The 22,672-nt window shown below is 35.2% G+C and overlaps 1 protein-coding gene across 6 annotated transcripts in view; it reads right to left on the bottom strand.

The window, feature by feature from the left end:
• The window catches only part of UBE3A (ubiquitin protein ligase E3A), a 105,837-nt gene that overhangs the window by 33,417 nt on the left and 49,748 nt on the right, over positions 1–22,672 (bottom strand). For all 6 annotated transcript variants that reach the window (XM_032621909.1, XM_032621912.1, XM_032621910.1 and 3 more), the window contains one exon: positions 4,903–5,207. In XM_032621909.1, coding sequence (XP_032477800.1) covers positions 4,903–5,207 — 305 coding nt within the window. The remainder of the gene's footprint in view (positions 1–4,902; positions 5,208–22,672) is intronic.

Below are 22,672 nucleotides of genomic sequence, written 5' to 3'. Positions count from 1 at the left end.
ATTGTATTCTAGCTGATCCTTACAAGTAGAGAAGCCTTTCATTTTCCTCATCTTGCTTTCAGAGTCTTTAAAGTACAAGTAATGACCATCTCCCCCCTAAACTGATATATTACCACTGTTTTTACAGCTTGTAGTATTCAAATCCATGGGAGTTTTATTATAATTTTCTATTATATCCATTCTTCCCCATAAAGAAATAACATCATAAAAGGCAAAAATGACAGCAGGCCCTGAAAGGCCAGACTGAATATCAACTTACTACACATTTTCAGAGTTACCGTAATGTTAACAAATTAAAATTCTAATGAAATCACAGAAGAAACAAAGAAGAAAATACTTCAAGGACTTTTTGAGATAAAAATCTCTGGAGCCATGGACAGTTGCAGGGGTGAAAGAGTTTGTTGCAGTTTGCTGGAATTCATTTTACTTCCTTCTCATATCTGTCTTTAAATACAGTGGCTTAGGCCTCCACTGTCAGCTTTTGCCATTAGACTTTTTACATTTGCTATTATTCGCTTTCAGACAAAACCAGATAAACCTACAGCTCCCATTCTCTTTAACAACAAAATTTAAATCTATACATATACTCCCTTGAGAGGAACAGAGTAAGTTTGGAGGTTACAGAATGCATGGGTGCTTAAGGTGAGTGCCACTGCATGAAATACATTAGAAAAAGAAAGAAAAACTCCATGTGTTCCTTCTCTTACACTTTTCTTACTCGAGAAAATACAAGCACACACACAAAAATGAATTTTAACATGCTGTTTCCTAAAACTGCAAGTTCTCATCTTACTCAAATGTTGATTTATTTTGTGAAGTTTAATATGAGCGTTCATAATGTTTGACTTTTTTCAAAGTTGTTACTGAGTACAATGACTGGAGTGAAAAACAATGTAAAACATTCAAACTCGAAAGAGTAGTAAATCCCAATGGTTGGGAATATCATACAATAGGCAATGGGTTGGTTCAACAACTTATATCATAAAACTCCCTGGCACTTACCATGAGTTTCAATTAAAAAAAAAAAAAGAAAAAAGAAGAAAAAAACTAACAATTTTAAAATGAAAATTAGCTTAGCTATAATGTACTCACCTTCATGATGTTATCAAAAAAACCAAACCCACCCTACATTCTCTCACTTATTTTCTCAGAAAAGCCTATATAATTACAAAATTTCACCTACCAAAGCTGAGAAATATAACCCGATGACACTATTTTTTGTTATGACTTGCATGAATATTAGATTACTAGATATAAAATAAAATGTTTTCAACAGTCAACAATTTATTGCATGCAATAAACAGAAGCATAAACAATTGTATTTTAAATGAAAATACAGAAGTAAAAATATTTCAACCCTGTAGTCAAATAACTACATTAATAATAGAAGTGAAAACAGCCTTTAAACAGAAGATAACCAAATTTCACTTTATAAATCAATTCTAATAGCAAAGAAAACAATGAATGCTCTGGGCAGAGACGATTCAAAAACCCTGAAAGGGGGGTGGCTGGGAGTGCGCACGCGCGTGAACATGTGTGCGTGTGCGCCTTGTGTGTGATCCCTAATGACTATAAAACATGTCTGGCATTACTCAAAGTACTCAAATGTTTGACAGGTAAGACTAACCGATTACCAAAAGGATATGAAACCTCTAATGACCGACCACAAGATCTCATTCTCAACTAACAGAAAGCTGGGTAACGCTGGGTAATACCCCAAGACTTTTGTGTCCTGATTAATAGCAGTTTAGTTTACATGGCTATATCAACTTAAATTTTCTAATGCAATTACTTCTAACTCCAAAGCAAGTGCTATCATTGTTCTGTATCTGAAATGTGATCCTCTGAAACTGCTCTCTTAACCTCCAGCTCTCTAATATATCTGGGCAGACACTTTAGGCTGGCTAACTCCAAATCTATTCACCACCTTTACCCCAACATGCCATTGTGATAGAAACTGAAAACTAAACACTAGTATTCCAATCCTCACTTGCATTGGGGGCGGTATGTGACACAGGTCTGCCAGTGACCTAAGTGGAAGCCTACTGGTGGACTTCTCAGGATTTGTTTTCCTGATAAATGAGACAAATATGACTAACTCATACTTTGAGTAGAAAAAAAAATCATTTATTCTTATTAGCAGATGTACAAAATAAGCTAATATAATTTTCAAATTACCCAAGCAAAGACTATAAAGGTCTCTACAAATTATAAAACTGTACTTCAAATTAAAAAAAAAATAGTGTTTACTAATATTTTGAGACCACTTTTCATACAGGCCAGTAAAAGTTATCGAACTGTGGAAGAAATAAAAATGTAGCACCCCAAATAAAGAGGTTTTGTCATTTTGAATTAACTATTTAGATATGTTATTTTACAGGAAAGAGAACAAATGATATATTTTGTCTGTTAACTCTAAGAAGATGTACTGGTAAAACAATATTACTGACAAAAGTCTTAATCCCTTTCATCAAAAGAGTGACAGCCTTGTCATCAAATACTTAAGCAGAGGATAATTTTAGAGTCATGTAGATAATCCTATCTTCATTGTGTCAAATGGACCCTTATACTTGTAATGAACACATATAAAATTTCTTAATATGATTCCTACTTCTGCTTTTATACTTGCTTCATAGTAAAAGATAATACAAAATGCAAATGGTCAGTGAATGAGCAGCTTCCAAAAACTGAACCACAAAAATACCAAATTTTATCACACCATGAATCTAATCTTTGGTCCTTGCTACCAGACTGTCAACACCTTCTTTTATGGGCCATAACTCTTTAAGAACGAATCCTTAAGGTTTGTTCTATTCAGGATATTTAGGCATCTTCTGCTAAACTTCAGTAACCTCTTCCTGAAGTGTGTGAAACTGCTAACTGGGAGCTTATTTCACACTATTTTAATTGGAAAAAATTATAATATGTTCTTATGAGACCAGGTCCAAAAAACAAAAACAAAAAACACCTAATTTCTTAAAATGTAACCAAAACATAGTAACTATCTATTATAAATAACTATCCAGTTAGGACATAGGACACTCTGTTTCCTAATCATCAAATAATAAAGTTGTTAACAAAGAGTTGCCTTGCATGTAGTAAATATGGCTTATCTTACGGATAAGCAGCGTTCTAGACCCACGCACCCTGTGTTGGCATGACATGCTCTTCAGAACATCTTCAAGTGATTCTGACATTCTACTAATTCTACATAAAATATACCAATACTTTATTCCCATGGTGTTTTGTTTAAAATGTTAAACTGAGTTTTTCAGACATAAATGTAAATTAGTTAAAAAACACTGCATTTTGAAATATAAACATTCATTAACGTTTGGGTATCAATAAAAGGAGGTATTCTACTGAGAAAACAATAAATGAGACATTTTTGTATGACATACCTGTATATTTTATGATATATGTATATTTGAAAAATACTCAATCTATAAAATTTTAAACTTAAATTCTTATGCAAAAAGAGAGTTTGGGGCAGACTATTCAACACCTGAAACTTTGTAACTGGAGCTAACATATATAATTAACACTCAAAATAAAAGTACTAGTGCAGTTAATATATTTATAATTCCTAGTAAAAATATACTATAGTAAATACAGATGTTGCAGGAAAAAGGGGGCGGGGGGAAAGAGTGTAGTATATTGGAAGAAAGTACAATGAACTGCTAAATTATATAAACTTGAGCTTAAACAGTACACAAAGACTGAGGATAATCACCCAATAAGTACCTCTAAAATGAACCACATAGCCAAAAAGAAGATGGGTACATCCATCCTGCACTATAACCCCCATATGGCTTGCTGCCTTCAACTGTGGCAGCACATCCTACATTCACAGTAACGGTTGTTCTTATGGGGCACACTTGCTGGGGAAATGTGTATAATGCAACTTCCACATTAACATATTGACAACGTTCACTTATTTATCTGGTGTGTGAGCTAATTCATGGAATAGAAATATTCATGCAGTAAAGCTGTAATAAAGTTATGAAAACAGCTTTATTATGAAAACAGAGTAGAAGCTATTAACACAATTCCATTTCACTAATTAATTTAAACTTGATTCAAATGACGTTACTGAAAACTTTAGAGGTAGTATCTAACTTCTATATATCCTAAACAAAAAGCTTCCTCTTTTAAAATACAATTACCTCTGGTAGGACTGTCAGTCATTCAAAAATCTGATTAACTTGTTTCTAATACCGATTTGCCTTCACTGGGAGAAAGAAAGCTTGAAGTTTATTAAAAGGAGAAAAAGTTTTAAAAGTATTGAAATACAGGATCATTTAGAAAGAAAAATAAGGCTTGGGTAAGACTACCATTGTTACGTAATGATTCTTGGCAGTATGAGCGTGCCAAACGCCTGGGAGAAGGTGAGCAGGATACAGGAAATTAGAAAGAAAAATTGATTATTTCTCAGGTAACTATTAACATTTTGCCTTGCCTTCAGAAACAGAAAAAGACCACTGATCAGTCTGCTACTTTCACTGTACAGTGCTCGGGTTCCAAAACGCATGCCTGATATTTAGTCCAGCTATTCCAACATCTAAATGACTTTGTGGCCTAGTTTAGGTTATTAAACTACTACTTAATACATTTTTCCTAGTGGAAAATATTTAAAATTTCTAATCAATCCATTAGCAAAGGAACTTTGGGGAATATAATCTTCTTCTAATTAAAGATCATCGGAACAGTAAAACAGAGTGAAATCATTAACTCAACTATTAGTTCTGTCCTCTATCACAATAAAAAATCGATTCCACCGTACTATCATGTCCTAAGGTCAAAAATGAGACAAAAAAAGCAAACAGCAACACCTCACACATTTTGAAAATCTCCAATGTGGTTTTCAGTCCAAAATTCTCAATTAAAAATAGAACGTCTTACCTTTAAAATCATCTCTTGCTCCTTGTCCATCCTTCTTGTTCATTTTCATGTCAGAGCAGTTGTTAGGGGCACCTTTAGAGTTTTCAAGGTAAGCTGAGCTTGCTCCTTTCTTGGAGGGATGAGGGTCACAGAGTTTTGCATTAATCTTATAAAGCTCAAGGGCTTTAATAGCTGCTGCATTGTTATCCATACGACGAAAAGTTGGACAGGAAGCACAAAACTCATTCGTGCAGGCCTCATTTCCACAGCCCTCAGTTAACTGGTGGTAGTAGCGTTCTATTAGATGTTTTGCAGCTGCTCGCTTCCTGTACCAAACATTCACACAATAAGCACAGTGATTAGTAGAGCTCTCAGGTACAAAGCTCAACAGATCATCAACAAGGTAGAAGTTAGTCAAGCACTGAAGTAATAAACAAGCGTATTAAGATGAGGTATAGAAAATGGAGATACACTATTTACACAAAACTTTTAACTGGTGAAATATTTGATACTTATTTCCTAAGACATATGATAAAGAATATCAATGCTTGTCAAAAATCATTGTTTTAATAGAATATGCTTTCCTTTGGTTTGGGGCGCAGTGGAGGGGCGCTTGTTTGATGTGCTTCAATTGTTTAGCACCACAGCTGAAAATCACAAGTTTTATGACTAAGAGTTTTAGTAGTCTATCACTTTAAAAATTAACATTAAGAAAATGAGAGTCTATTTAAAGTATCAATCCAGCTTTCCTTTATATAATCACCATTTTGTTTCAGCAGCCTGTAAATACTTGACTTATAGTTAACATAGAACTTCTATGTGGAACAAAGAAGGACCCCCCCCCCCATTATCTACTATACGGAAGGTTTAAAAAGAAATTTATAAATAAAATATCCAAACCTTGTGTTATATTACAAGAAAGTGGCTCAAAACATACAATTTTGAACCCAAAAGGTATCAGTAAACTTCCTCATTAATACCATGTCATAGGAACATGGAATATTTTAAATTCCTTTTAGAGCAAAATCTTATGTTACTCTTACTCTGTGAACATGAAGTATGCGAATTAATGTTCCATTATGGCTGTTCTAGCAGACCTAGCAAGGCTATTGAAGAAGGGGTTATTTCATCAAGCAAGAAGCTGGACTAATTTCTATCTCTATGGCTTATTCCAACTCTTAAGATCTATACTTCTACTATTGATGGTATGAGATCACCATAACTTGAGTAGTCGACTGGATCCAAAAAAACATAATTCACAGCTATTCCTTTTGTTTCCAAATAGACACGCAGGAATAAAAATTACAAATAATCAAAACTATTTAAAAAATAATTTATCTAATTTAATTCTCAAAATGTTCCTACAATGATCTCACAAACATGTAGGACTAAATGGCAAATGGTATTAGAATTTACATCTTGTTAATCGTGAGGTACATCTTGTTAATCATGAGATACATCTTGTTAATCATGAGAAACTGAACAACTAACAAGAAGACAAATAAGAGACACACTAGTAAGTCCAATTTTGTCTCAAAAGTAGGACTTTGTCTCTAAACTATCAAGGTAACTGACAAACAGTAATAACTCAAACACATTCAATTCATTCTGGTGCTGTTTTTCATATGTTCCATGCAAATTTACCACTCAATGCATGCGAACAGAGAAAAAAGAAAAACCCACAAAACGCACTTAGATATTTTATTATATGTAGCTATAAACAATTCCACTCCTGAAAATTAAAACATATTATTTCAGATATATCACTGTGCAAAATACTAAAGTGACAACATGTAAAGAAAGAGAAGTATAGAATTTATAAGGTTTATACCATACACTGCTATTCTTCTTCCAAAACGCTATAGCCTTCCCTAGTGAGAATGTAAATAAGTATGTATTTCCTTTCTGGAAGAAAATTATGAACATTTATCAAAAGTCTTAAAAATGAATCAGAGGATGAACCATATGAATCAAACATCCCATTTTGGGTGAAAATAATCAGACAATTTTGTTTCCACAAAACCTGGAAAAAAAACTGTCATGCCCAAAAACAGATTACTAAAATGAACTGATAACCATTCACACAATGGAATAAACAAAAATTATCAAGATCTGAATTTGGCATAGATCACTAATTGATCTTTTAATTGTAAAAGTCTGTTACAAAGTACTGTCATATGAAGCCATTTTTATTTCAAAGTGTTAACAGTCATTTCCCTGAATAATGTGATTGAATCAGTTTTTTAAATTATTCTATCATTTTGCTTGCAATTTATTTTTTCTATAACATGCTACTTGTATATTAAAATTAATGAATATGAAAAGGGAAAATGTTAGTGGTTTCAAAACTTCATACACATGATTCGAATGGCCTCAAGGTTTACTAAATTGTCCGTATGAGTTTTTAAAGATTAGTTTCAAAAATCAAAATACAGGGCTTCCCTGGTGGCGCAGTGGTTGAGAGTCCACCTGCCGATGCAGGGGACATGGGTTCGTGCCCCAGTCCGGGAAGATCCCACATGCCGCGGAGCGGCTAGGCCCGTGAGCCATGGGCGCTGAGCCTGCGCATCCAGAGCCTGTGCTCTGCCACGGGACAGCCACAACAGTGAGGGGCCCGCGTACCGCAAAAAAAAAAAAAAAAAAAAAAAAAAATCAAAATACCAAAACAGTTTAGCTATTTTTCTTATTGTCCTAAAAAAACAAACAAACCAAAAAATACCGGTCATACACATGCTTCTGAATGTAATACATAAACAAGTGTGAACATTAAAAACAGAACAAGACTGAGAAATCAGAAAACCGGCTTTAAGAATCAAAGTAGCTATACTATCTGAACAACTCTGGGCCTCAGTTTCCCATCTTTAAGACTCCTTTCAGTTCTAAATCTGTTAATAGGGAGGTGAGCAAGGAACTATAATTTGTTGAATGCCTGGTAACATACTAGACACACTGCAAGGGACTTTCACATAGATTATCTCATCTGAATCCCATGACTTTGAGGATGATCTTCAGGCCACAGCCAAAAAAGGAGACAGAACTGAAAGAGTCAAATCACGTATCCAAGGTCGCACAAAGGAAAGTGCAGAACTAGGATGAGAGGAGGAGTCCAGAGGTCTTCCGGCTTCAGAGTGTAAGTCGTTTCTACTATATTGTCTTACAGGTGATACATTTCAAAATAATTCTTAACAATAGTAGTACTAAAAACTTTTATGGAAAAAAAATCCCATAAATAATGTGTAATTGAAAAAAGTAAAATGCCTTCTGAAAAATCATAATTTGAATCTCAAATTTATGCACATCTGGTATCACACAAGAACACAGTTTCTTGAAGAACAGGTAGCACTATATTCTGTAAATTTAATATATTTGTAATTTGTTGAAGACCTACGTGCTAGGCTTACAGATGTTCTTGCTTTAGACGACAATAAACCCTAGAAGTTAAAAGTTCACACTCTGAGGCCAGATTGCCCAAGTTCACATGCTGGCTCTGCCACTTAATAACTATGTCACCTTGAATGAGTTTACTTAACTTCCTGTGTCTCAGTTTCCTCATCTTAAAAATGATGGCATACAGAAGAATTATTATGGCTGTGAGAGAATTAAATGAGTTAATATATAAAAAGTGCTTAGAACACTGCATGGCACATAGTAAGCACCATTAACTTATGGCACATAGTTAGCCACCATTATTGTTACAATTTTTATTAGCATTCTCACAAGTCTATGATTAGCTATATTAACCTGCATTCTGCTGATGCTCAGAGCTGTTACCTAACAAGTTACATATCTAGTAAGAGATCTGAACCCAGGTTTGACTCAAAACTTGGGCTTTTAATACCACTAAGGGTAGATTTAATATAAAAGTAGGCCCCTCTATTTGATCTGCTTTGCTGCCCCAAGACTTAGAAACGGCAGCTAGACTGATGAAACAGGACTGAAAGGAGGCCAAGACAGAACCTCCATGTTATTAGTGGAATCAACCACACCAAGTATTTTTCTTCTTTCCTCACTTCAGTGACACCTTGAATTACCTGTATATAATTCTGTATCCCCATCTAATTTAGAGCACATAAAAAAGCTCTACATTGGGAATATGTACACTAATAATGACATTTTGGTAAATAACCTGTACAAGGTTAATCCCTATACATCAAGTTGCCAAATCATAGCTTATGGACCAAATCTAGCATGCCACCTATTTTTTTATAGCTTGTTTGGTTTTTAAATTTTAAATGGTTGAAAAAGTCAGTAAAAGAATAACATTTTGTGACATGTAAAAATTACACGAAATTCAAATTTTAGCATCCACAAAGTCTTACTAGAACACAGCCAAGCGCATTCATTTACATATTGTCTACTGCTGTTTCCACATTACAACAGCAGAGTTGAGTAGTTTTAACAGAGACTGTACAGCCTGCAGAGCCTAAAATAAATACCACCTGGCCTTTACAGAAAAAAATTCCCAACTCTTAATTTAGAGACTGGGCTTTCTGCCCTCCAGTGACACTTCCATCCAATCACATGGCCTCCTACTCTTTCTTTTCCCTCAGCAAATCATTTTATGCAGTAAAATGTATAACTCCCTCAAGTATGACTTCAAAAAACAAAGGAGAGAGGGAAAAAGAAAGATAAAGAAGAGATGAGGAGAGAAAAAGAAGAAGAAAGTGAAAACAGAAAAAAGGAAAGAAATGAAGAGACATCTTTTCCCAATGGGGTCCCCTTTAGTGACACCTTATCTGTCATTCAAAACTACCCCAAGAGGGGCTATGGCTAACTTTCTATAATTTCCTCACATCTCACTGCCTTTTCTTCTATGTAAAAAACAAACCAAGTATTATACTTTATAATATACTGATTTTTTATAAAGGGATTTTTTCTTATCAAGTGACATTTAGTGATAGCACTCAACGCTCTTGAGATTACTTACACATTGAAAACAGGTAATACTTTCCACTGACTTCTTTTACTTCTATGACTGAATCAGTGAGACAGTCCTACAAATAAATGTTCTGTGGAATAATATAGAGAGCCAGAGTTACTCTAGAAAACTTGGCGGAAATCTTTTAAAAATGGTTTCACCTTAGGGGGAAGTGTACTGATGTCAGCAATTAACTTTGAAATGTATGGGGGGGGAGATGGATTGATAAATAGAAGGGTGGACATATGATAAAGCACTGTAAATATTAAAGGTAGAATGTAGATGACAGGCATATGGCATCAACTGTGCAATTCTTTCAATTTACCTGCATGTTTGGAAGTTTTCAAAGTAAAACACTAGGGGAAAATACTGTTGCCGTATTGTAACTTTTTAGACAGAAGATCAAATGGCAGAGGAAATGGTTTCAGCCATCAGGGGAGGAAAAGGAAAACCAATGTCAACATCATCAATGGTACTAACACCACATTTGCCGACTCTGTTTTTGGAACAGTCCGGTACTTAACAAAAACAAACAAACAAAACCCTATAATAATAATGATAAATACAAGAGTTAAACTCTGACCACATTATACACAGCAACTTAATTTGCCTGTCAAGGAAACAAATACTAGGAAAGTATGTTTAATGTTCCTATACCAATGGCAAACCACTGGAATCAGAACCACTGAAACAGCTGCCAACAATATAAGAGATGTTAGTGGAAAATGATCTTAAATTGAACTTATTAGGAAGTTGGAAAATAAACAATGAATATAAGAACAAAGAAAATGAAGAAATAAAAATAGTAACTGTCAGGGGACTTCCCTGGCAGTCGAGTGACTAAGACCCCAAGCTCCCAACGCAGAGGGCACAGGTTTGATCCCTAGTCGGGGAACTAAAGATCTCACATGTTGCATGGCGTGGCCAAAAAAAAAGCAACTGTCAGAAAGTGAAGATGTATCAGTAAACAGTGAGCAAACAAGACTGTAATTATAATACAAAACGACAGAACTTAAAAGAAATATTAACTGTGACGTGCAACATAAGAACTATTGGTGGAGAAAGTACAGAATAATGAAAGGAGATTAAAAGGCAAAGATCAAAAGAACATGTGAACGTTAAGTAGAGGGGCTTTAATTGAAAATGAAGTCAAATGAAGATGTGAGGAATCAAGAAGCCAGAGGTAAAACAGAAAAGGGCCCAAGGCTTATATAATCAGTCTATAAAGCTAATAACCACTGCTTACTAGCCTCAAAGAAAGTAGAACACCTTTGTTCCTTCTAGGATGTAGCCTTTGTAAATCCTCCACCCCTTCCCCAAAGTTTTATTTAACATAAAAAAATTTTAAGAACGACCAATGTTATCCTAGATAGTATTAGGCCTTACAGAAATAGATCCGACCAAAAAAACATCTGTGACACAGCCATGATCAGGTTTATGGCTGGGTCTATTACAATGGATTTGAGTGAATTATTAGATTATTTCAATTGTGAACTCATTATTACCATGATCCAAGCAACAAGCCATTAACTATAGAATAAGATACAGTTTTCACAAAAAAAGTTTTTATTTAAATTGGTATTTTTTTTACTGTTAGAAATATGTTTACTGTAATAATAACTCCTGAGTATTCTTTTATTGAGGCTTATAATCTCAATGCCTAGAGAGTTTATTATACAGTAAACACAACTGTACAACTAAATATTTATACAAAATTACTCACCTTAAAAAAACATTTTGTTTTTTAAAACAGTGTGACATTTTAGAGTGAAGAATAAACAAAATACAAAATATATCCATCCACCTCCCTCCAATTAAGATCCTAAAGGGAAAGGAATACAAAGTACACGTTGGCATTAGTGTAGAGCAACTACTAATTCTCTGTGATGATCATGAAATATGGTCTTTGATTTTTATTTCTGATTCAAAGACAATCAAAACAAAACTTGTACCTTGACTAATTATACACTTGAGTGTCTACCATGGATCAGGCAATATGCTGTAAATTCTGTGATAAAGATCTGGTTGGCGGACTATTCTGCATTCTAGATAGCTGGATCACTCTTATAAAATAATCTTTTCTAGGAGGTTAGGGAGCTGAGAAAACCTTGGAGTTATTAAAAAACTTAATAGCTTTTATAAATATTGTTGAGAAACACCTAGAGTTCTTTCAGTGTTAGGGTGAGAAAATTCTTAAGACTTAACTTTGAATTTATACTAAAGATTATTCAATACACATCAAAGTTAGCTTTGTACAGGTGATAAATGAGCCTACAGGTGCATTCCTATCAACTGAACTGTAGAATTACTACATTTATCTGAACAAAGATAAAAAAAAACTAACCAGCCAACCAGAAAGGACAGCAGGATGGAGAAAAAAGCAGCACCAGAACTGATTCCCCGACAGAAACTGACTTACATGTGATCCCAAAACCTTTTAGGAAACCTCCAAAACCAATTAGAAAGTTGCAGTACCTCAAGCAAGCTCAAAGCCTAAACCAGCCAGAAATGTGTAAGAAAAGTTGTTTCATATCAATTGCCTCAACCCCTCCTCAAACTGGCACAGTTCACAATAGTGATGAAAAGCCCAACTTGCAGCATCACCCTTGGGAACAGAAAAAAAAAAAGAGAAGAATTATGTCCAACATTCTCAAGGGGGCTGCCCAAAGAACTACTTTCTGTCTTGCCTAACTCAAAACTGATGGAACTAGCATACACTGGATGCCTAGGGAAAACAAAATACAGTTCTCTGGCTTGCTCAGAGAACCTTAAGTGCTACAGAAAGACACAAAAGAAGGCAAAATACTATAAGCTCTTGAAAAAAAACCAATAAACCTCTTCAATTGGGAAATTACAAGCACAAGTCCAGAGAAGATGCACTCCCTAAAAGGTTTTAGAGGTACCAAGAATCTCTAGCTAGGCTGAATGATGGTGATCTTCCCCTCTATGAAGCCAGACCATAAAGACTGGGAGAGAAGCTGTTTTCCAAATGCAAAATCCACATCAATAACAACAAAAAAAAATAAGGCACATAAAAAAACAGGGAATCAAGACCCAGTCAAATGAACAAAATAAAGTTCTAGAAAATGACCTAAAGAAACAGAGCTGTGCGAATTAAATGACAAAAAATTCAGCCTAATTGCTTTAAAGAAACTCACAGTACTAGAAGAGAACGCAGAGAAAAATAGATGAAATCATGATGCATGAACAAATGAGAATATCAAAAAATATATATATAAAGAACCAAAGATTCTAGAGTTGAAGAATACAAGAAATGAACTGAAAAATTCTCAAGAGGTAATGGCAGATTTGATCAAGCAAAAGAAAAGAATCAATGAACCTGATGGGTGGGTCTTTGAAATTCTTGAGTCAGAAGAAAAAAAGAAAAGAAAAGAAAAAGAAAAATGAAGAAAGCCTAAATGAAGAAAGCCTTATGGGACATCATCAAGATGACTAATATATGCATTACGGGGAATACCAGCAAGAGAAGAGAGAATGAAGCAGACAGCTTATTTGAAAAAATAATGGCCAAATGCCTTCCAAATATGAGGAAGAAAAAAATGGTATCTAATTTTAAGAGGCTCAAAGGACTCCAACTAGGATGAACCCAAGGAGGCCCACACTAAGATGCATTATAATCAAACTGTCCATAGCCAAAGGTAAAGAAAAATCTTGAAAGCAACAAAACGGAAAATACTGGTCATGTACAAGGAAGCTACCACTAGACTATCAGCAGATTTCTCAGCAGAAACCTTCCACGCCAGAAAGGAGTGGGATGACGTGTTCACAGTGCTGGAAAAAAATGCCTTCCAACCAAAGCACTATTTATTATCTGGCAAACTGACTTTAAAAATGAAGGAGATATAAAGACCTCCTAGCATAAACAAAACCTGAGATAGTTCACCACCACTAAACCCACCTTACAAAAAATGCAAAAGGGAGTCCTACAACTTGAAACAAAAGGACACAAAACACAACACAAAAGCATATGAAAGTATAAAGCTTTCTGGTAAAGGTAAATTTATAGACAAATACAGAATTCTGTAATATTATAATGGTGGTGAGAGTAAATCACTTTTAATTCAGGTAGAGAGTTAAAATATAAAAACATTTTAAAAACTCAACTATATGTCAATGGATATGAAATATAAAAAGGTGTGATTTGTGTCATCAACAAAAATGGGAGAGATGTAAAGAAGTAAAGTTTTTGTACGCAAATGAAACTGTTATCAGTTTAAAATACTTCATTACAACTGTAAGATTTTATGTAATTGCCATGGTAACCACAAAGAAAATACCTATAGAAGATGCGCAAAAGAAAGGAAGGAATCAAAGCATGTCACTACAAAAAAGAAAAATTAACAAAACACAAAGGAAGGCATCTCAGAGAAAAAGAGGGGAAAAAATAACTACAATATATACAAAAAAACAATTAACAAAATGGCAATAGTAAGTCGTTCCCTATCAGTACTTACTTTAAATGTTAATGGATTAAACTCCCAATCTAAAGACATAGATTGGCTAAATGGATTTAAAAAAGAAAAGACTCAACTATATGTTGTCTACAAAAGAGTTACTTTAGATACAAGGACATACACAAGCAGAAAGTGAAAGAACAGAAGAAACATCCTATGCAAATATAACCGAAAGAGGGAAGAGATACATATGATCAGAAAATAAAGAAAATATTTATATATAAGAAAATAAAGTCAAAAACTGTCATAAGAAACAAAGGACACATTATATAATAATACAAGGGTCAATTCACCAGAAAGACACTACGATTATAAATATATATGCAGAGCACTGAAACATACTAAGCAAACATTAGCAGCATCAAAGGGAGAAATAGACAGTAACACAATTACAGTAGGACATTTCAGTACCTCACTTTCAATAGCAGATATATCAACCAGACGGAAAATCACTTGGGAAACAGAGGACTTGAACATCATAATAGACCAAATGGACCTAATAGACAAATAAATGACACTCCACACAACAACAGCAGAATCTACATTTTCTCAGTTGCACATAAAACATTTTCCAGGAAAGAGCACGAGTCATAACAAAATTTAAGAAGACGGAGATCATACCAAGTATCTTTCCCAACCACAATGGAATGAAGTTAAAAATCAAAATCAAAAGGAAAACTTGAATATCCACAAATTTATGGAAATTAAACAACATAGTCTTGAACAACCAATGGGTCAAAGAAGAAATCAGAAGAAAAATTAGAAAATATCTTGAGACAAACAACAATGAAACACAACATACCAAAATGTATGGGATGCAGCAGAAGCAGTACTGGAGAAGTTTATAGTGGTAAACAGCCACATTAAAAAAGAAAAAAGATCTCGAATCAACAACTAACTTTAGACCTCAAGGAACCAGAAAAACAGACTAACTCAGAAGAAAGGAAACAAAGATTACAGAGAAATGAAATAGAGCATAGACAAATGAAAAAATAATCAATGACAGTAAGAGTTGTTTTTGGAGAATTTCAAGAAAATCAACAAATCATTTGCCAGACCAAGAAAAAAGAGAAATGACTCAAATAACAGAATCAGAAATGAAAGAAGATAAATTATAATTGATGCCACAAAAATAAAAAGAATCATAAGAGACTACTAACAACAAGTATACACCAACAAATTGAATAACCTAGGAAAAAAATGAATATATTTCTACAAAAGCCCAGGATAAGATAGCTTCACTGGAGAATTCTACCAAAGATTTAAAGAAGAATTAACACCAATCCTTCTCAAACTCTTCCCAAAAAATGAAGAGAAGGATACATACACTTCCAAACTTACCTATGAGGCCAGCATTACCCTGATACTGAAATGAGACAGAACTAGGAGACAAGAAAAATACAGGCCAATATCCCTGATGAATATGGATGCAAAAATCAATAAATTACTAGCAAGTAGAATTTGACAACACCTGAAAAGGATTATACACCATTGCCAGGTGGGATTTATTCCTGGAATGCAAGGATGCTTCATCATATGAAAATCAATCAATGTCATACACCAAATTACCAAACTGAAGGACAAAAATAACAAGATCATCTCAACTGATGCAGAAAAAGCATTTGACAAACACCCTTTCATAACAAAAAGTCAAACTAGACACAAAAGGAAATTATCTCAACATAATAAAGCATACAAGCAAAGCCCAGTCAATATCATACCCAATGGTGTAAAACTGAAAACCTTCCCTCTAACATCAGGAACAAGGGAAGGATGCACACTCTCACCGTTTCTTTTCAACACAGTACTGGCAATCCTAGTCAGAGCATTCAGGCAAGAAAAACAAATGAAGGCATCCAAATAGGAAAGGAAGAAACAAAATTATCTTTGTTCATAGATGACATGAATATGCAGAAAACCATAAAGATCCCACACAAAAAAATGTTAGAATAAATGAATTCAGTAAAGTTGCAGGATACAAAAATCAACTTGCAAAAATCAGTTGTGCTTCTATAAACGAAAAATGAACAATCTGAAAAGGAAATTAAGAAAATATTCCCATTTGCAACGGCATCAAAAATAAAATACTTACGAACAGACTTACCCAAGGAGGCAAAAGACTTTTACAGTGAAACTGACAAAAAATTTCTGAAAGAAGCTAAAGACACAAACAAATGGAAAGACAGCCTGTGTTCATGGACTCAACGACTTAGTTAATGTTGTTAAAAGGTCCATACTACCCAAAGCAATCTACAGATTCAATTCAATCCCTATTGAAATCCCAATGGCATTTTCTCAGAAAAAGAAATCCTAAAATTCATATGGAATCTCAAAGGACCCCAAATAGCAAAACTAATCTTGAGAAAGAAAAACAATGCCAGAGGCCTCACAATTCCTGATTTCAAAACATCTTTACAAAGCTACAGTAATTAAAACAGTATGGTACTGGTATAAAGATAAGTCATACAGACCAATGGAACACAACAGAGAATACAGAAATAAACTCTTACACATACAGTCAAATGATCTTCAACAAAGGTGCCATGGGTACACATGGGAAAGAACAGTCTCTTCAACAAATGGTGCTGAGAAAACTGAATATCCTCAAGCAAAGAATGAAGTTGGACCCTTAACTTATACTATACAATATATAAGTTAATTCAAGATGGATTAAAGACCTAAATATATGACCTGAATATATGAAACTCCTAGAAGAAAACATAGTGGGATAGCTTCAGGACACTGGATTTGGGTAATGAATTCTTTGATATGACACCAAAAGCATATGCAATGAAAGCAAAAATAGCCAAATGGGACTATATCAAACTTAAAAATAAGAAATATCAAAGGAAACAATCAATAGAGTGAAAAGGCAACCTATGGAATACAATCTATTCAATCTTCTGGGCTCAACAGTCTATGTCAGGAGTACAGGAACCAGAGGGTTGAGGCTGGAAGATAGCAGAGGGGCCAAGGGACATCTCTTAAAGACAAGGAAGGACAGATGGGATGAGAGAAAGCAAGTAAGAAAGCACACAAAGTCTGAAACCAGAGGTGGGTGTTTTAATTAAAGGTTTCAGGGGTAAAACAGTTCAGACCTACCTGCCTATGGGAATGGGAAGGAGCAGGAAGCAGAGGTGAAGGTTTTTGAAGATAAAATGGGTAGGGAACTGAGATGTTGTTAGAGGTTACCCATGTAAACAAAGACAGCAGGGGATCTGCAGCAGAGTACAAAAGTATGAGTTCTTCAAAGACTGAGAAAGGCTTGGGAGATAACTAGATAATGAAGAGAGAAGATGACACAGCCAGAAAAGCACAGCCTCAAAGGAACAGGGATTCTTATACTGAGAAAATAACAGAAACAGTCCAGAAGCATTAGTGGAAAAAACAAGTAACAGTGTGTAGGGAACAAAGTCAAGGCTTACAGCACCCTGTATCCAGTAATGTAGAGACTGTTCTCACCAAGTCACCACTTTTCACTCCTTATTTTACTTAACCTTGCTGAGAAATGTAGGCCTTTTGGAAATTGTTGACTGTGGGCTTTCAGGACACTATTTCCTGATTTCCTCCTTTCTCTCTGGCTGTTCTTCAGATACTTCCCTTCCTAATCTAGAAATGCTTATTATACTCCCCAGGGACCAGCCATTAGACACTTTTTCTTTTGTATTTCTCTTCGGACAGTTTCATCTTTCAAGGCTTTAGAAACACCTGATGACTTCCAAATGTCTCCTTCAGTATAGTTCAAACTCTGCTTGAGAAACTAGTACTATTCCAGCTCCTATGGCTATTTCTATATGGGCTCTTTCTTCAAGGAACTTACTGTTTAAAGGGGAAAAAAGCCAGAAGATTTTAACATCATAGGGACTCAAGAGGTATGGCAATATAAAGAGAGGCAATTTAACCAAGATGAATCACAAAGGATGACTAGGAACTGACAACACAAAGGGTGGGAAGACTGATTCAGATAAGAGGGAAATGAGTGAGTGAAGGCAGAAGAGCCTAAGAACATGGTCTTATGACAACTGGAAGCAGTTCAACAGTAAAAAGTTCAAAGAAGGACTCAAAAAATATGAAGAGGCAGGGAGAAGCCACATTATGGGAGACTTTATAAGATATGATAAGAAATTCAGATTTCAGCCAGCAGAGGAGTAATCTTACAAAGGCTAATAACTTTCTCCACATAAAAATTCATGCACATATACTCCATCTGGCAATAAGTTTCAGAATGTTCACACACTATTCATAAACCACTAGATAAGAACACTTGCAGCAGGAGTCACTAAAGGGTTTTAAGCAGGTCAGTGACTAAGTCAAATCTGCCTTTATGATAATTCCATTTTCTAAACTGGGACCAAAGTTGGCAAAACTGGAGACAGGCAATCGAGTTAAGTGATGACTACTATTATAGACCAGGCAAAGAATGAAGAAGTAGCAGGAAAGAAGAGGAAACTGATGCAAGAAACATTTAAAAGATGCAGTATGTAGGGGCAAATGAGTTGGAACAGCTAATACCTAGGTTTCTAAGATGGACACCTGGGTAGAAGGTAGAGCTACAAGCTGAAATGGTAACAATAAACATTCATTAACATACAGTGAGTGGTTTTTGTAAATTATGTCCTTTAATCTTCACAAATTATCCTAGGAGCGAGGATTGTAAACTATTCCCACTAACATTTCTTAAACTTTTTTAAGGACACGTAAGATATAATGAATAAAATACAAAATTCACACTGATTCTAAAAACTGCTTCATTGGAGTACTTCAACAAAACAGCAGAATTTTGCTCATTCTGCCTTCTGAGAAGACTCAGTCAGAGGCAGTTCATCTATTCATCCATTCCTACCATGAACCAGAAGCATGTTTCCTTGTATTCAAAACAGAATATATAGGTTTCTACAATGCTTTGTGGTAGAAAAGTGGACAGACTATGACTCATGCCACTTCTATGCCTAACACCTTTCATTAGTTCCCATGTCTATCAGGAGAAAACCAGGGACTTTTCAGTAGTGCCAAGGCCTTTCACTATATGGTTCTAGCTTTCTAATTCCAGCTACATTTTTCACCACTTCTCTCGTCTCGTAACTCTGTATTCCAGCATAACAGTTCAGAGGATTTGTTCTGCTGTCTTCCTTGGCTCCAGGTCTTAAAAAAGTTTTTCTTCCTGCCTAGAATACTATGATCTCAATATTTATAACTAATCATCCTCAAAGATTCAGCTTAGCTATCATTTCCAGGATCACGACTGCTGCTCCCACAGTAACCTGTACCTACTCTCAGTACACCTTATAATAACTGCCTATTAATTACATGGTAGGTAAGCTCCCTGAGACACATGATCCGATAATTTTTTTATTAATAAATTAATAAATAACCCAGTGAATTTCAGAGCCTCAATGAGGAGTCTTCAATTTCTCTCCTGATATTGTCTAGATAACAGTGTCAATTAACTCTACCTTTTTCTAGTACTTAACCATAAAGGGAAACAGATGTCAGGATACCTCCCAGTTTCTTAGGTATATCAGATGCACACAAAAGAATATGCAAAGGCTCAGTCTGAAGAAGAACGTGCTATCAGAACCCATAGGAGAGAAACCTGAAAACAGAAGAGCTATCTTTATTTGGTTGAAGAGATTTGTACCTTTTACTTCAGAATGTATTTCAAGATGTTACTTAATCCATAAATGTTTTTATACACATGTAAGTATATCTGAGTTGAAAGTCGTATAGAAATATTTTCTCCCACTCCCCACTGAAAACAGCATCCAAGCTATATCTCAACTTCTGATTTCTGGTTCCACAAGTAAGGAGCTAGGAAATCACTTCTCCAATCCAATAACAAGTAAAAAGCTAAAGAGACTAAAAAATCCACAACTCTTCTTGAATCCCTAAGGGAGGGAGAACATAAACTGCAAACTGTTGTCCCTAATACTGAATAGACAAACACAGTTTTACTGAAGCAGAGATCCACAAGCAGGAATCTGTGACAGGACATGAGACTGAGCATAGGTAAGTCTAGAGGGGGGCCCAGTCACAGGGGAGACCCCACAGTTCTTATGAGACTTACCCCAAGAAGCTCAAGCAGGTTCTCAAAGCAAATACTGGGGATAATCCTCTCGTGCTTCCAGCAGGGATAGGAGGAAAGGAACCATTTTGAGACACACCAGAGCCCTCTATTCTTCTTACCAAGGCCTGTCCTCAAGCAAACTAGTTTACCAGAGCCTACCCTGATGGGATATTATCAAATGCTTCCTTTCCCCTTATATCTCACTATCACATTACTAAAGCCCTATTTATAGCAATTCCTTCACTTGGGAAATCATGTCCAGCTATTAAGAAAAAATTACAAAGCATACTAAAAGGCAAAAAACACTATTTGCAACCACAGAGCAAGCATAAGAACTAGAAATGGTAGGGATGTTGGAATTAACACACCAGAAATTTAAACCAACTAAGGGCTAGTTAATATACAATTTACTAGTTTTAATGAATAAAGTGGACAGCATGTAGGAACAGATGAACAATGTAAACAGAGAGATGGATATCCTAAGAAAGAACTAAAACAAACCTAGAGATCAAAAACATTGAAACAGAATTCAAAAATGTCTTTTATGGGCTTAATAGTAGACTGGAAACAACTTTTCTCGGTAGACTAAGACTCTGAACTTGAAGATATATCAATACAATCACCAAAAACTGAAAAGCAAACAGAGCAAAGACTAACAAACACAAAACTGACTATCTAAGGACTGTGGGACAACTATAAAAAGTGTAGCATACACATACAGGGGATACCAGAAAAAGAAAAGACCATCAGAAATACTTGAAACAATGACTGAGAATGTCCCCAAATTAATATCAGACACCAAACAACAGATCCAGGAAGCTCAGAAAACACCAAGCAGGATAAATGTCCCCCAAAAAACCCTACACTTAGGCATATCATTTTCAGACTATAGATAATCAAAGGTAAAGAAAAAATTCTGAAAGAAGTCAGAGGAAGGAAACTCCTTACCTACAGAAGATCAAAAATAAGAATTACATCTGACTTCTCCTCAGAAACTATAAAAGGAGAGTGAAATGAAATATATAGCGTATTAAGGGGAAAAAAAGAAAGAAAACAAACACCAACTTAGGGCTTCCCTGGTGGCGCAGTGGTTGAGAGTCCGCCTGCCGATGCAGGGGACGCGGGTTCGTGCCCCGGTCTGGGAAGATCCCACATGCCGTGGAGCGGTTAGGCCATGTAGGCCCGTGAGCCATGGCCACTGAGCCTGCGTGTCCGGAGCCTGTGCTCCGCAATGGGAGAGGCCACAAGAGTGAGAGGCCTGCGTACCTCAAAAAAAACAAAAAAAAACCCCACCAACTTAGAATTCTGTACCCTGTGAAATTCTTCTTCAAAAGTGAGGAAGAAATAAAGACTCAGACAGATAAAAATTCAGGGAATTTGTTGTCAGTAGACCAGCCTTCTTGTTAAAAGAAGTTCTCTAGAGAGAAGGAAAATGATACAGGATAAGAACCTCAAATTTACATAAAGAAGGAAGAGCAATGAAAAAGAAATAAGTGGAAAGTAAAGTAAAGCCTTTTATTTTTCTTTATCTTAACTGACCTATCAGGTAACAGTTTGTTCAAAATAATACCACCATGTATTTGGTTACGAATACTTATGTGTGTGTACATATATGTGTGTGTACATATATGCTCATATATCTGTATATATATGCTTATATATGTATTTATGTGTATGTATGCTATTATCCAAGTGAAATGTATGACAGCAATGATACAAAGAATAGGAGGGAGGAATTAGGGTTATTTTGTTATTACAAGGTACTCACACTCCCTGTAATGTGATATAGCATTATTTGAAAGTGGACTAAGAGTAGATGTAAATGCAAACTCTATGACATCCACTAAAAAAAGTAAAAATGTAGGATAACTGATATGCTAACAAAGGAGAGAAAATGGAATCATATAATATGCTCAAGTAAAAACCACAAAAGGCAGAAAAAGAATAGAAGACAAAAATAGGAAAAAAAGCAAAGGCAACAAATAGAAAATAGTAACAAACATGTTAGATATTAAACCAACTGTATCAATAATCAGTTTAAACATTAATGGTCTAAATGCACCAATTAAAAGAGATGTCAGAGTGGATCAAAAAATAAGACCCAACTATATGTTTTCTACACTTCAAATATAAAGACACATATAAATTTTAAAAGATAGAAAAAATATATGCCATACTAACAATAATCAAAAGAAAGCAGGAGTAGCTATATTAACTTCAGCCAGAGGGCTTCCCTGGTGGTGCAGTGGTTAAGAATCCACCTGCCGATGCAGGGGACACGGGCTCAATCCCTGGTCTGGGAAGATCCCACATGCTGCGGAGCCACTAAGCCCG

Source organism: Phocoena sinus, chromosome 2 (genome assembly GCF_008692025.1).
Source record: "Phocoena sinus isolate mPhoSin1 chromosome 2, mPhoSin1.pri, whole genome shotgun sequence".
Taxonomy (NCBI): Eukaryota; Metazoa; Chordata; class Mammalia; order Artiodactyla; family Phocoenidae; genus Phocoena; species Phocoena sinus.
This window is presented reverse-complemented; position numbering and strand designations above follow the sequence as displayed.